The 15,322-nt window shown below is 36.4% G+C and overlaps 4 protein-coding genes across 6 annotated transcripts; 2 read left to right on the top strand and 2 right to left on the bottom strand.

Moving 5' to 3' along the window:
* The first annotated feature begins 501 nt into the window (after window positions 1-501).
* On the top strand, window positions 502-5,291 carry LOC125201664 (zinc transporter 5). 2 transcript variants are annotated; one of them, XR_007172955.1, is made up of 12 exons: window positions 502-721; window positions 1,368-1,560; window positions 1,663-1,748; window positions 2,101-2,185; window positions 2,550-2,628; window positions 2,769-2,899; window positions 3,031-3,117; window positions 3,279-3,382; window positions 3,802-3,932; window positions 4,363-4,476; window positions 4,867-5,021; window positions 5,153-5,291. XR_007172955.1 is itself a non-coding variant. In XM_048099871.1 (11 exons), the coding sequence occupies exons 1-10, from the start codon at window positions 663-665 to the stop codon at window positions 4,473-4,475; spliced, it is 1,068 nt and encodes a 355-aa protein (XP_047955828.1). In that variant the 5' UTR covers window positions 502-662; the 3' UTR covers window position 4,476; window positions 4,867-5,291. The 2 variants fall into 2 exon arrangements, 1 of the variants encoding a protein (XP_047955828.1); XM_048099871.1 differs by having other exon boundaries at window positions 4,867-5,291.
* Window positions 5,292-5,639: 348 nt separating this feature from the next.
* Window positions 5,640-7,539, bottom strand: LOC125201665 (protein ABA DEFICIENT 4, chloroplastic-like). Its single transcript, XM_048099872.1, has 6 exons — window positions 7,249-7,539; window positions 6,649-6,850; window positions 6,461-6,561; window positions 6,236-6,364; window positions 6,056-6,144; window positions 5,640-5,977 (listed from the first exon to the last, which is right to left on the bottom strand). Exons 1-6 carry the CDS (start codon window positions 7,300-7,302, stop codon window positions 5,836-5,838), a joined length of 717 nt encoding a protein of 238 aa, XP_047955829.1. The 5' UTR covers window positions 7,303-7,539; the 3' UTR covers window positions 5,640-5,835.
* Window positions 7,540-8,661: 1,122 nt separating this feature from the next.
* On the bottom strand, window positions 8,662-12,551 carry LOC125202719 (caffeoylshikimate esterase-like). 2 transcript variants are annotated; one of them, XM_048101168.1, is made up of 9 exons: window positions 12,430-12,551; window positions 12,114-12,310; window positions 11,374-11,403; window positions 10,743-10,869; window positions 10,507-10,653; window positions 9,803-9,933; window positions 9,582-9,719; window positions 9,416-9,514; window positions 8,662-9,075 (listed from the first exon to the last, which is right to left on the bottom strand). In XM_048101168.1, exons 1-9 carry the CDS (start codon window positions 12,473-12,475, stop codon window positions 8,866-8,868), a joined length of 1,125 nt encoding a protein of 374 aa, XP_047957125.1. In that variant the 5' UTR covers window positions 12,476-12,551; the 3' UTR covers window positions 8,662-8,865. The 2 variants fall into 2 exon arrangements, with proteins under 2 accessions (XP_047957125.1, XP_047957130.1); XM_048101173.1 differs by having other exon boundaries at window positions 12,114-12,305; window positions 12,430-12,529.
* Window positions 12,552-13,496: 945 nt separating this feature from the next.
* LOC125224424 lies at window positions 13,497-14,368 on the top strand. Its single transcript, XM_048127859.1, has 3 exons — window positions 13,497-13,759; window positions 13,851-13,905; window positions 14,023-14,368. Exons 1-3 carry the CDS (start codon window positions 13,674-13,676, stop codon window positions 14,197-14,199), a joined length of 318 nt encoding a protein of 105 aa, XP_047983816.1. The 5' UTR covers window positions 13,497-13,673; the 3' UTR covers window positions 14,200-14,368.
* The last annotated feature ends 954 nt before the right edge of the window (window positions 14,369-15,322 follow it).

Genomic DNA, 15,322 nt, shown 5'->3' with positions numbered 1-15,322 from the left:
ACTTAAGAGTGAAGGATTTCGCGAGTACATTTGATTTTTGAAATAATAAAATAGATACATAATTTATTAAATAAAAAATAAAATAAAAAAATGGGTAATTCGGACTATTTGGGTGTACCCAATCGAATATCGGGATTTTTGAAATAATATAATAGATACATAATTTATTAAATTAAAAAAATTAATAAAATCGGGTAATTCAGACTATTTGGTTGTACCCGATCGAATATCGGGTACCCGATATCCAATAATCCAAAAATCATATATCCGAATCCAATCCCGAAACCCGAAAAACCGAGTATTGGTATCCAATTATCCGATATTTTGGGTTCGGATATCGAGTGTCCAATTCCGGATATCCATTTTGACACCTCTAACTGATATATCCAAAATATTTACCACTGCGAAATTATTATGAAAACTTAAAAAATTTTATAATTATAAATATTAATAAAATTAAAAGAAAGAAGTTTCTTAAATACAATTAGAAATGAAATTCAAGTCGGGGTTTCAACCTGAAGCAGTCTTCTTGTTGATTGGGAGCAAACCCAAAATCTGCTTTTCCCTTGAATCTCCATTTCCTCTCCAACCCGCTCAATTTTTGTAGATCAAACGAGTTAAATTTTCGCTGGGAACCAAAAGGTAGAAAGTGATAGAGAAAAATGATGTCCCCAAATCATATACCGGAAAATCGTAGCCCTTCCCGCCCGGCCACTTTCAGGTCAGTATTCTGCATAGCATTCCCAATTCCATTCCAAATTATTTTGTTTGCGACCTTGTTTTTTCTCAATTTTGTTGAGTAGCAATTTATGGAGCTGATTGAAATTTCACAGTTTCAGATCGCATTGTGTGTGCGAATGTGTTTATTTTCCTTCACAATGAAGTATTTATGCATGAAGCACTGAAAATTCGCTCCTATGAGGACAGAAGAGTTGATTGGGAAATAGGACTAGTTTCAGTTTTAGAGTCATTGTAGAGGTAAATGCGTGGTATGTGTTGAGCTACTAATTGTAGCGGATCAAATAGTGAAGTGAGCCCCCACAGAGAAGGAATGTTTTCATTTTCTTTTTTTCTAGAAGAGGAATGTCCTATTGTAACTTATAGAGTCTATATTAGTTATAACATGAAATATAGAAAAGGTACGGTACAGGACAATGCTGGTTCGGTTTTTGTGTTTTGCATTTAAGCACGTCGATTTAAAGTACAAAATGCATTACATGGACTGTTTTTAGCCATTTCCACGGATGATTTTATCAAGTGAGTGTACAGATATGAGTGGTCACAATATTTTATAGATGCCGTCAAATTCAAATTGTCTAGTTGATATTTCATGGTTCTTATTTTCTTGATGATATTTTTGAATGTAGGCAAACTCCCTTGAAGGTCATCCATGTCTTTGGTAACTTTATGAGAATTTGGTCGATCTACTCCGTCTACCGCTATTTGTCTCAAACAGGGGCTTCAGTTGTTTTGTTTATATTCAGCTGTCTTGTTCCATCTTCCATTCTGTTTTTACTTATGCAAAAACCATGGAAGGGCAGACCTCTTTCCAATACGCAGGTTATCACAAAACCCACTGGGACCTTTTATTACTTCCTTATTAAAGCTTAAATTTGATATGAACGTATTTGCTTACGTCTTTAACATTCTTAATTCCTTTAGGTAGTGCCTTCTGTGATAAATGGTGGTATAACTGCCCTATACTTCATCTTATGGGGAAAGGGGCTTCGATCTTGTGGTCCTCTCAGGTGAACCATCAAACCGATTTTATATACAGCTGCTTTAACTAGTTTATAGGCCTTGCATTCCATAGAGGATGGTGGATCACAGCTACTGGAAAAGAATCCAAAGTTAACCTGGTTACTAGGTTTTGTTTATGTGGCCTTCACAGTAGCATTTGTCTGTAAGATAGTTTGAAAAGTGGTGCGATTCTTGATCCTCAGAAGAGTAGAATTACATAATCTGTGACGATACATGTGAATGAAACGAGAAGGACTGGCATGTAGTCATCTTATATGAAATAAAATGTTTTCAAGGGTCAAACCAATTTGTACACGTAGCTTGCAAATTGCTCCATGAAAGAAATGCTTATTATCTCAGGATCATATTGGCGGAGTATTCAGGTGCTGTCCTTGGAGTGTTATCTGCAGTCTTGTATGGAAGGAGAGATCGTGTTTGGAGAAAGGTATTGTTTCAATAGGTATCACAATTTTTTCCAGTTTCAATTTGTAGATGCAAAGCTTAATCCTGTCTTGATTTTATGTGTACCTATCAGGATTTCGGTAGCTTATTACTGTTCATTTTTTCCCTCTAAGTGAAGGTGTGAGGTAGTAAGATATCCTCGTGAATCAATATTTAAGTTTCAAAGAACTTGATTAGTTAACTTCATTAGTGTGGTCGAATGTCTAGTGAATTGCACATGCAGGCTCAAATAGTCTAACATCAACCTGGATGCTTAGATGAACACACCTTTTTCTCTTAAAAAACATGTCACAATTCGTTTTCTCTTGACATGCTATTCTAAGTAGTCTTTCTTATTTCTTTATCAGGTCGGGGGCCTCCTTGCAATGTTAGCATCTTTTTACTTTTTGTCTCAAGGATGGGCCTCAGCTTCACAATCTCCTCTTTATATCCTTTAAAGATTGAACTATGGTTAATTATTTATTAATGTATCCCATGCTACTGAAGAAGGTGGTGATTATATCTCCCCTTTAAACACATTCCATTCATGATTACTTTGGGTTTTGGTCAACTTAACTCAGAACTACCATTTAGTGATAATGAAGATGCAGACGTCCAGCCTGAAGAAGTTTTAGGTGTTAAACAGATGCTAATTCCCATATTTGCTGGAATTTTATCAGCATTAAGGAGAGTGATCGCAAGACGTGTCTCACTTAAGGTATCAACTTCCTTTGGCTGTTTACGTTTTGTATATCAGTTTATAATACCTCTGCCAAACGTACACACATCCGAAGAAACAAACATGAACTGAACATGACATCAAAATATGTTTGCACTTTGTCATTACAGAATCAACTTAAAAGACGGTTGAATGCTGTAACCATTGCTTCTGCTACCTGTTTTCTCTTCCCTGTTGCCATGTGGGACATGATCATTGTAAGTCTCACTCTTTTGTCTTTTCAGCTTATTACATATCCTGGTCTTCTTTTTCTTGTCACTCTTTATATTGTAACTTTTTCCCTGTTAATCCCTAAGGTGTAGACATTTCCTGATATATACTGATACATGGTTTCTCAATTGTGTTGTGAACTTGTCAGGGGTCTACAAATGTGGAATTGCCATTTTCTATGTGGGCTTTTTCAAGCTTTGTCGTTTTTGGAATTATTTTGATATTTTATGTGGACAGTATTGCAGAAGAGAGGTACTTTCTTGTCTTTGTGTGCAATCTAAGTAGGCTTCTGTGCTTCATATGGATTTATTCCTATTAATTTGTTTCCGTGTTCTGGTTTTATCGGGAGTAACACATTAACCTAGTTCCTTATTATCTACTCTGCATAAAATCTGGCTCAAAGTTTTGGTAATCAGTTTCTTGGGGCCAGTACCAGTGTACCACCAGAAATTTTACGAGTCTTGGCATACTTCTCAATAGAGCAGTGCTTACTAAATCACAATAGTAACATGCTGATGAACTTACAATCAGTATGTGTTGTACTTGTGCACTACATCCCTGGTGCAGTGTAAAATCTGAAGTGATTCATTATTTCTTTGTCATGAGATATTGTAGTCAATTCGTAGTGAATAGTGATGCATGGTATATTGATTGGGTGTGACAACTTGCAGATTGAATATGGTGTTCTCATCTCCAAGACATTTGCTGGTTGCTGGTGGATGCATCATTGTGATGGATATTGTGTACAAAATGGATTTCTCTTTGCCTGGCTTTTTACTTTGTGCAGCCATTTTGGGCTTTGGTACGAATGGGGATTTTTTTTGCTTTATTGTTTTGATTACAATGTTTACACTTCATGGGCTATGATTTCCATGGATAGAACTAGGCCTAGTTCCTAATTTATTGTTGGAATAGTGCACTCCATGTCAGTTCTGATTATGCTGTCATAAGTCATTTGTCAGGTATTCACTTTTCAAACTTCAAACCATTCACCTTATACGTAGCATGTTTAGTTGTTTGCTTTAGCAAGGAAAAGTTTACCAAAATCAGTTTATTTGTTGTAAATTGTTCGTGGACTGTCAGTGAGTCCACTTCCATTTATTTTTCAGCTCTTTGTTAAATTCTTGTTGCCCCTTTTCGTGTTAATGTGGTAGTGTTTATTGGCTCATGGATATTTTTCATGTCCATGTGCACCTGTAAATGGGTTCTTAATGAAGCATTCTAATTTGTAGGGATACATGAAGCAACTTCTTTGGATCGTATGAGGAAAGATTCATTGCAAAGTTCAGTTATATCAGATGAAGCTTATGAGGACCAAATTCATATGTCACCACTTCCAACTTAACGTAAGGACTGTTTGTGACATCATATCGTGCATCTATTCTATACATGTTTAATTTTCTTATTTTGATTGCGATGAGTGATCTTTTTCTTATAGCAGTTTCTGAAAATGAGAATCGGCACTAGATGTAGCTGCACTTATGAATTTCTACCAATAGCGAATATCATGCTAAGTATGACATTCAAAGTGAAGTTCTAGTAAACTTGTTTGAGTAGGATTTCTTCACTGTGAAAGGTAGCTTCGTGTCATGAAGAAAATTGTATATTTTCTTAAATAAACTGATCATCCTAGGCCTTGGTGTCCAAAGAACATTAATGAATTGAGGTTCTTGTGTTTTCTTCGCATGTTGAGCTCATCTGATATTACTTTTCTGAACTCTTATGGAACACACCAGATGTGGACAACTGCTGAGGCAAGGCTCGGGGTGATTAAGAGTGGCACATATTTTATCTGACTCCAAAATTTGCAGTATCTAGCTCAAAGTTGGCAGTATCTTGCTCAAAATTTGCAAAGAACATTTGTGACTGCAAGGATCTTTCTGCTGATTGAGTAAGATGGGACTACAAATATGCTAGGAAGCATGCTAGTTTTGTAGTTCAAGATATTGATTATGGTACATATGTAGCCACTGCAATCTTTGGTCTTTTCAGTCTTAGAGGCTATTTTTTATTTCTGAAAAGGATCTGTAAAGACCAATGCTGCACTGCAAATCTTCCAGATCGAACAGTTCCATAGTTCCCAATTGCGCTATCTTGGTATTGTTGTTCTTCATTTTTTTTTTGTTCTAGACTTGTGAAGTAATAGACTCCTGTTGCTAGAGATCAGCTGCTTCTATATTTCCCTCATTCTTACTCTTAACTACCTGCTCTGAGTTGATATTCAGTTAAATATTTACAGAAAACAGCTAATGGTTACAGTCCCAGGCCTGCGTTGTAAACCAGCTTGATCGTGAATATTAGAATTTGCCTCCTGAACCATCAGTTTTTTGGGTGATACAGATAAAAGTGGAAACAGTTTGTTAATGTTGTTGAGGATGCTCTTATTGATATTTGATACTTATTTGATATCGGCGCAAGTCACCAATTGATTGCCGATTTTGCTGAGTAATTGATGGTTGTCTCTTTGTGTGGATTGTTATTGCAGCTTGTATGATTTATTAAGCAGGTATAGCTGGGCAGGCTTGTACTATTAATCATTATAAAACTAGAATAGATTTGGACTTACATATGAATAAAACACACCTTGACTATCTAATGATGTAAACAGAGAGCAGAATGCCATTGTTTCACTGATATATGTAGTAATTTAATGGAATAAGGACTACTCCTATCACTGAATGGATTGATGAAAACTGGTTGGTTGCTTAACGAGTTCCATGCTCTGTTTTCCCGCTCACTGCTTTAGTTATAAAATGTGTAAGAATTCCAATGGGGCAAAACAGCAGGCAAAGAGAAACCGAATGCCGGGTTTCCACATTGTCTTGCAGTCCATCAAAATAAACCTGCCTGTTTCAATATAAATCGACTGTTAGATCAGTGTTTTTCGTTGTGTTAGAGAGAGGGAGAGGAAGTGGAGAGAGAGACCTTGCAGCAAAGAGATCGACAGCTAACAAATGAATCCAAGCAGAAGCGAGTGTCATCTCGCTCGAGAACATCTTTGCAATGCCCGGTAGCTGAATCACAAATAGATCCATGAGCGTTTTGAATGTACTGTTCTCTGAAAAAATGCTACAGAACTCTATACTATGGTTAAAAAAAACACACCTCCGGCAGCAAGTATTTACTTGCAAACATGTAGCGGATTGTGTCGGGCGTCCACGAAAGATAGAGAAGATAAGCATACAAGGTGGCAAGAGCAATATAAGGTATGCTGCTTGCCACTATTTTCTTAGTCTGCAAAACCACAGATACAAACCAAAGCTCAGTCAAGTTTGATCACAGGAGAAGGGTACATGAACAAGAAGTGTGTTTAAGAAAATGGGTATTTACAAAGTTAGCTTGAGGCGCGACAACCATAAAGGTGTAACATGGAAGCACAGCAACTGTACCCCATGTAAAAGCACTAGCAGCAATCTGAGAATTCGCAAGCCCTGCCAAATTCACCATTCGATGTAAAAACTTACGAGCAACATGAGTATATTGATGCTATAAGAGACGAAGCAAGTAAAGATCATTACACGAAGCAGATACGACTGAGCTTTTTCTGTGTACAGCCCTTGTTCCAGGAATTGGTATACTAATAGTTCTTGAGCCTCCAAGAAAATTAGAGCTTGACCGTTGCCTCACACCAAGAAGCCCGATTTTCGTGCTTTCAAGATAATTATTAGTCGCTCGGGTGTTACATTGGTTAGTAGTGGACGATCTTGTGTGAAGATCAGCCTACAAGATGATGCAGAAACCCAACTTATGAGAATCTCACATCAATGGACATAGTGTAGAAAACCCAACTAAATATGGAAAGCAAATTCCCTGTTGAATTCTTGCATCAAAACAAATAAACAAGTCCCTATGAGTTACTAGTGCCAACTAATCAAATCTTGAACTGCAAATGCAATATATTTGCTCCAAAATCATGTTTAAAGATAGTCAAATGCAAAATGTAAAAATCGGGAAAAGGCCAAAGACAATTGAAATCCAGCATTGGGCATGCAGCAAATTTCAGAGGGATCAACAAAACATGCTCATTCATTTACAAAAAAAAAGTACTCCAAATAAGAAAATTGACAACACAAACACACACACAAAAGAGGCATGATTAGACAAGAGTGGAAGCATACCCGGAGAGGAGAAACGCAGGGTGGAGCTCGGAGAAAACAAGAAGAGAATGACATTTCTTGTATAGAAAAAAAAAGAAAGAAAGAAAAATGGTTTAAGAAAGAAGGGAATCTTGGGTCATTTGCAGAGATGGGGTGTTAATTTATGAAGAATGAGAGAAAAAGTAATTGGGAGGCGAAGACGCCATGTGGCTGGATGCTGAACTGGAGATGCCCACTTACAGTTTCTCGTCTGTAAATAGTTAAGGCATTTCAAAGTTCAAACCCAAATCCAAAGAGACAACGTTATTGGATAGAACTAGAGAAGGGCCTTGTCCCTCCGCTGACTAATTTATCCATATGCCTCCTCCTATGCGCTCCTGCCACGTGTAATTTGCGATTGGATTAATCACAGATTATTTTTCTTTTTTCTGTCTAATTTTAATTAACGTTATTCAGAACAGTGAGTAGTATAGGTTTGTGATGTATTTGTTGATGAAATAGTCGATAATTTCATTTGAGGGTGTGATTTGGGTATTTGCAATTCCTCAATCCCTATGACAAAAAAAGAAGTCTTAATTTAGAAAAATGGATTGACCCATCATGTTGTATATCAGTGTATCAATTTTATATATTCAAATACGCCAAAACCTTGATGCATCGCCGCAATCATTATTTAATTATTGATTAGCATTAATTGATTGTTGATTAAATGGATGTATTTTCAAGTGAATTTTTAATTAGGGCTGATGCGTGGTATTATTATTTTATAATTTTTTTTTTATTATTATTATTTGATAGTTGATACCAATTACGTTTTGCCGCACCTGAAATTTTTAACTGTTCAATTTCATATTGATTAATAATTGAGTTGTTACATGAGTAGTTTCCTTGGGAAAATTGCTAAATTGAAATCCAATTTAAATTGAATCCAAATTGAGTTCTTGACCTCTTGAAACTAGAATGAAGCATTTAAGATTTTTGTTGGTATGATCCAAAATCGAAACAACAAAAAGATCTTAACTTTTCAAAATAAAATGTTAGATCCCACATGAGTGACATGACCAGCACTATTCTAAGGGGATATTGTTCGCCTATATACAATGCAACCTAACCTAAAAGCACTCTCATTAGAATAGCATATTTGTCACATGAAGAAGAAATTAATGATTCAGATTTCAGACCCACCAAAAAAATCTGGAACAGGTCTGGTATGTTGTCGTTCTGACAAGATTACACGCAGCTAAAACAAAAAAAATGAAATCTTTCTCTAATCATGGCTTTTTAAAGCAAACTTTTCAAAGTTAAAAAAAAAACACAATAAACTCTGTGGAGTTGTGATTGGTGCAACAGCAAAATGCCATTATATGTTTGAAATCAAGCTGGCATCGAACCACAATCAATAGCCTGTAAAAATCTGTATACCAACACTCGATAGAGAGATGGAAATGCACCTAACATAGCAACAATAAATCACGTGTTTTTCGTGTGTAAAATGCATTCAAGAATGAAAATATCTTGCAAATTCATTTGGTTTTCTGCAGTCTGAGAGTCTAAAAATTCTTTCTTGCAACTCTACGAGTACCTTAAACGAATACCGGAATGCTGTTTTAGCCGAAGCACAAGACAGGGAGGCCTTGCTTAGCAGTGCTTGTCGAGCCAATCTATAATATCGTTGAAGACTTTGAGTATGATGTCATCGGCCTCTCCCTCGAGCAGGGAGTGGAAGGAGTGGTCGTACAGGTTGAGCGTCTTGTCTTGGCTCTTGGCTCTCTCGTATAATGCGTTGCTCACTGATGGATCCGTCACTTTGTCGTCCTTCCCGTGCAGGATCAGTAGTGGCAGAGACACCTGCAGTTGGAACAAGTTTGCGGCTTTCAGCGAAAGAAAAAAAAACCTTATTTAATGAAACGACGTTGTTTTGAGCATTAGGCATCAGCTAACGACATCGTTTCGATCAGCAAACATTTTGTCCATATAAGGTTTCTCGCCTGTCATATCACCATCGAGTTGACTGAAATTAGGATCCGCGAGATAATTGCGAAGGGTTGAAAAGTTGTGATTTTAAATTCAAATTCCAAACCTTATGAGATTTATCAGAAGTCAATGATTTAAATGACAATTGTTCCTAAATATCAACAACAAACTAGAACAATAAATGGTTGTAATGAAGCAATTGAGAGGGACATACCTTATCCAATTGTTGCTCGATTTCTTGCGTTGTCCTCAGCAACTCCACGGCTGTTCTTAACCGAGGCTTATGCTTGTAAGCAACGACGTTGTAGGCAGTCTGAGCCAAGGCAAAAGTTAGATAAACCTACTTGTCACAATATCATTAACATGGTCAGAATCACAACCTGTTGTCGCTTCTTCACATCTTTGAACGCCAACTCGGCTAAGTCCTTTTGTGGGACAAGCTTTTGCTTTGGAAATAGGTTCGCGAGTCCAATTAGAATTTGATCCAATGGCCACGGGGGAACCATTTCATCTGCTAACTAGATATAGATATTTCATCAACTCGAAGCACGGGGAAACTATCGAAGGATGCTTAACTCGTAGAAGAGGAAAACTAAGGTACCTTGCACATAGGTGCAGCAAGAACTGCACCATTCCAAGCATCGGGTTGTTTTAGGTGCACCTTGAGGGCTACTGCTCCCCCCATAGATTGCCCAAACAGAAAACTTGGCAAAAGACGAAACTCTGGATTCTCTGCATCGGATACTTTTTTAGCTACGAAACAGCTAAGCAAAGGGAAAACAAAAGGAAAGCATTGCACTACACAGTTAAACCAAATGTTCCAACCTAACTTACTAAGATTAGGCCTTACTATGCACAAGCATCTAGTTTTGGCATCCACGGACACATACAAATCATCTAAGAAACGACTAATAACAATTACCAATAAGTGCCAAATTCACGTCGAACATCCTCAACTCCAGGGGCTGCATATCTTGTAGCTATTATACCATAACGATTCCACAAATCTAGAATACTCTAGACGTAAACCTACACAAATACTTCATATAACCAATTTATCATCATTTGTACGTGAATTCTATACGGGATATTTTCTTATAATTTCATAAGCCTCGAACGCTGCCTCCTCTGATTCATGAAAATGAATGCCTTTTACAGCAAAAAGTATTGACTCACACACCACAAGATAGAGATTGTATGTTATAAACACGAATTGAGATTGTAGAAATCATCGTATGTAACACCTTTCACTATAGAGATTGTAGAAGTCGTCGTATCTAGCAACTGAGTGCATGGGTATCATACCTTTCACCTTAGAGTATTGCTCAATGACATCATCAACGATTAGGTCAAATTTCGGAATGTAGCCATGTAGACCTTCTGACAGACCAAATCCTGGGTAATCCATAGCAAAAACGGCATAGCCAGAAGATGCTAACTTTCTAGCAATTCCTACAAAAATTAAGTAATAGTTTAGTTCCAAGATCCTCCTTAAAAACAACAAAAAATATATATCCAAGTATATCTTATGAGTTACATACCTTCAAAGAAAAAAGTGCATGTATCGCCATAACCATGACAATAACAGACCACTGCCTTTGGGGACCTGCTATCTGGAACCCAACTTTTCGAGAAAATTTCCAACCCTCTGGAATTCACATCATACGACTGTAAGAAGATATAGGACAAGTTACCATCAGCAACAACATCAAGAGCTTTTGAATGAACTATAAATACCAAACGCTGCAAGTCCATGCTGCTTATGACAGAGAGGAGCAATGCTAGATTCTACCGAAGGCAAGAATGCTAAGCAAATGATAGTTGCGTTGTACATCCCCTTGGCACATTCAACTAAATTCATCAAGAAACTATAGGAAGAAAACTCCTTGTAGACAAGAAATTTTTTGAAAGAGGAAAAGTCAACATTTATGTGAACCAAAAACTAGTTCCTTTATGTTGAATAAGCTTCTTTTTACAGGAATCTTAGCACAAGTTAGATTGTTGGGATCTCATGAAGAGACAGCGGAGTGATAATGCATGGGTAGAAATGCCATCATGTGAAACAATAACAGAGGTTAAAGTAGGGAATAATAGAAGAATGTGGCTTAAAGCTTGCAGGGATCCCTACATCTTCAACAACATATTAGCCAGCAAAAAAAAGAGAAACTTTACCTCTGTCATCTTCAACCTGTCGCATGGCATCTGCGAAAACGAGGGAAATAGCCTTGAGAACTCTACGAGATAGATTTATGCATGCAAACGAGCAAAAACAAAGGACAGAATATAAGATAAAGCTCACACTTTATAACTTGCAAGGATAAATAGATTACAATTCATTGCCAATATCATAGAGTAGAAAAAATTAGAAATCTTTCAGGACTGTGAATGAAGATGACCCAATGAATGATGTAAATCAAGCGAAAACCAAGGAAATTACAAGACAATTTGTTTGAAAGGCATATGTAGATTGACATTTTGGCAGCCGGCAGTCGAAGGAGCTGATAAGCTTATGACATTCCTATGCAAAGACATCATCACCGGTTTTAGGCAAAGACAAATTGATCCCTTCTAACTGATGTAACTAATGTTTAATTTATTTCAGTATTTCTACCACAAACTTTCACTTCATCCTATCTATTAAAAGCATCTTCTTGCATTTTTGGCATTTTAACTTTGAAACATCTTAAACAAACATGGAGCCTAAATTACTGCATATCAAAACTCATTCCCACCACACAGTTCAATATATCAAATTTATGCAGTTAAACAGAGTAATTTCTCATCAGAAATCCTACCAAACAAAATTCAAAACATATTGAATTTTTAACTTAACAGATTTAATTTTCAAACGGCCGAAATTTCAAAAGATTCAATTTTTAACTTTCAATTATTAATTCAAAAAAAGCAAAGACCTTAAACAAGATATGATCAATGGAGAGCTGCATGTGCTTGAAGGCCTCACGAGCACGACGCCTGGGACCCACTTGGTCCATGTCAGCATCCAGAATCTTCTGGAGCTCCTCAGTGATACCCTCGAACTTCACCGGCTTCCCCATCGCCTGCAGTGCTCTCTGAGTCTTCCTCCTAGTGGGAGAAATCGTGGGCTTTACTTCAATTTCATAGAGAGAAGCAGACCCAGAAGAAATGTTAAGAGAGTGAAAATTCCAAGAAGAGGGAAAGGGAATAAAGCAAAGGTGATGACAAGTTGGGATTCGCGTAATTGAATACCATAGAAATGATGCAGCTCAGAAATCTCTGTAGCTCTCAATGCCATGTGGATATGTGAGAGTGGAACGTTAACAATTCATAATCTTGCTTTTAGGAGAGAGAATAATTGTTTAAGTGAAAAGAGCAAATCAATTAGAGAGGATAAGATAAATTGTGTATATATATTAATTAAATATTCTTCTTTAATGATTTTGCTTGGTCGGAACTCACCTAGGGCGTTGCTTAAACAATCATTTCAACGCCAGTTAAATACTCGTCTTCAATGAATTTTTCCTTTTTTATACTCATTGTGTAAAAATTTTAAAATGTTCTTGACTGATTTTTTTATGGGAAGATAAATTGCGTATATACAAATTACTAGTTTATAGACTTTCACACCGTAGAAGAAATAATCAAAGGATATATGATAATTTTATTATTTCCTACCTTTGTCATCCTCCATCCTATTATTATTCTTCAAATAAACATAGTTTTTTTTCTATCTTTTCTAAAATCTCTATCAAATTTCTAAAATCTCTATCAAATTTATACTCTGATTCCATTAAAAATGAAATATTTGCTTTTCAACATGAAATTTTATGTAGTGTTGTTTTATGAGTTAATGAAGAGGGAATAAATTAAGTGAGATGAAAAAAGTAGATATGATGTTGTTTCTATTTTAGGAAACATTTCATTTTTAACGAGACAATCCAAAAAGAAAAACGTTTTTTTTTTGTTTGACGCAGGTGTTCGGTGGAATCAGATTAATCATACTCGGCCGGGCTTACAGATTAAGGCTGAAAGTCTCCCAGCGGGTGTGGTGGAGTTTTCACCCGTGACGTCAAGATCACCACAACTCCCCGCTACCATTGGTGAGGGTTTGAGATTAATATTATTTGAGCATTGTACCATTGTTCAGTTGTTCTAAACAAATTAAATTATTAAATAAATGATCCATAAAAATATCAATTTAACAAAAAAAATTGACGCAATGTAGACCGACCGTATTTTGACGGTGTTTATCTATGTAGTCAAAGAATTTCTTGACACTTAAAAGGTTAATTTCATTTTTATTGGAATCATATAGATAAAAATTTGATAATTTTTGTTTGAAGAATTTTTTTTGATAATTAGTTGATGTATAAAACATCAACTATCGGCCTTCCAATTCAGTTTATACATTTCCAAAAATTGGGTAGCTTGTTTCTTGGGAAATCATCCCAATTTTGCTATAATTCCTCTGCTGCGATTTTGCTGGTGAGAAGATGGCCGATTGTTGTGAGGTCGTTTGCCCCAAGCCCCGCCGGGTTGCCCCGCTCAATCTCAACACTATTTCCAGATTTCACATGCGGTGATTGCCATATTTAATTTCCTTCTTCTCTCTCTCTGATTTGAATCACGCACGTGTTTTGATTTGATGCATTGCATTGTTAATGAAACAGTAATGATTCCGAATCGAATCACGGTGCTGATCTCCTAGGGCTAATCCTTCGGCAGGTTGATTTCTATTGATGCGATTTGATTCGTCAATTTCCTTTTCCCTTTGTATTGCAATTGCAAATTTGCAATGCATGTTGTTATTCATCGATTCTGACGATCTATGTTTTGTTGCAGGACTACAATGAATCGCTTCCATTCTCGTTTGGATCGCCTCCAAGCAGAACGCAAAATCCTGTGGTTCACGATGCAGATTTCTGGGTTGAAAAGCTGACATTTGATTCATCTTGTGAGCAATTCACAAATTTGGGGAAGAAACAAGCAGCTAATAGATCCAGATTGCAAGGTTTTTGACTGCCGCTTCATTCTCCATACATAGCAAAATAATTTTGATCTCTTGAAACAACCTCAAGAAGTCAAACTGAGAAATTAAGCTAATTTCTTGAGAAATGTATTTTCCTTATTGTTTCCAACTTCTGTAAAGAGCATATATTAGTAAATATATATAGCATTTTCAAATTAATCTCATCATTCATATTGTTAAAAATCTAACCTTTTTTCTTCATATTGCTTGCTGCTATAATTCATTTCGATCAATTCGAGGGAGGCTAAAGAACAAATGCCTAGCTTGTAGCGAAGCCTCGCATAATTGGCTACTTAAGGGTTTGGTTAGAATATCGACAATGTGATCAAAAAAAGGCAAATGCCTCGAATCTATTTCCTTGGCCATAACAAAATGAATGTCAAGTTCGGTGTGCTTGGCTCTTGAGTGAAGAACTATGTTGGAGGCCAAGGATATTGAGTTGAAATTAGAAGGTGCAAAAACTTTCATACCAAGTTGTAGAAGTAAAGATTGCAGTCATACAATTTCTGAAACCACATGAGCGACTGGATTTAGATACAACCTTTTTTTAGCACACTATGATACCCAATTTGCTCCAAAGTAAGCGTAATAATAAGTTGTTGATCTCTTGTCATCAATATTGAAAGCCCAATCTGAGTCAAAGAATGTAGTGAGCCTGGAACAGTCGCTTTTATGTGCAGCCCCAAAAAACAGTAGTACGTACTATATTTAAATTAAATATGGTAAGTTATTGGAGTTATGATTTCACTTATAATATGAAGGAAATGATACTAATATTTAAAGTCATGTCCTTATTTGCTTATAAAAAAGTGAATAAAGTGTACTACTATTTTTTCCGTAAAAAGGATAAAGTTACATGAATATAATGAATATCAATACAATCGTAGCACCTCTACCAACTATCCATCCTTGGAGTTCGAAGCTACTCTGCGGTCCACAAACGACAGAGTCGTTTAATTAAGCTAGATAGTTTAGAAAAAGAGATTGCATATTAAAGATGAGACGTGAAAATCCACAGATACGAAGAAGAAACTAGAGAAAAAGAATCGAAAAACTTATCTTCGTAGATCATGTTTATCAGCAACCACCTAATCTAATCCAATCGAACAAGCC

Source organism: Salvia hispanica, chromosome 1 (genome assembly GCF_023119035.1).
Source record: "Salvia hispanica cultivar TCC Black 2014 chromosome 1, UniMelb_Shisp_WGS_1.0, whole genome shotgun sequence".
Taxonomy (NCBI): domain Eukaryota; kingdom Viridiplantae; phylum Streptophyta; class Magnoliopsida; order Lamiales; family Lamiaceae; genus Salvia; species Salvia hispanica.
This window is presented reverse-complemented; position numbering and strand designations above follow the sequence as displayed.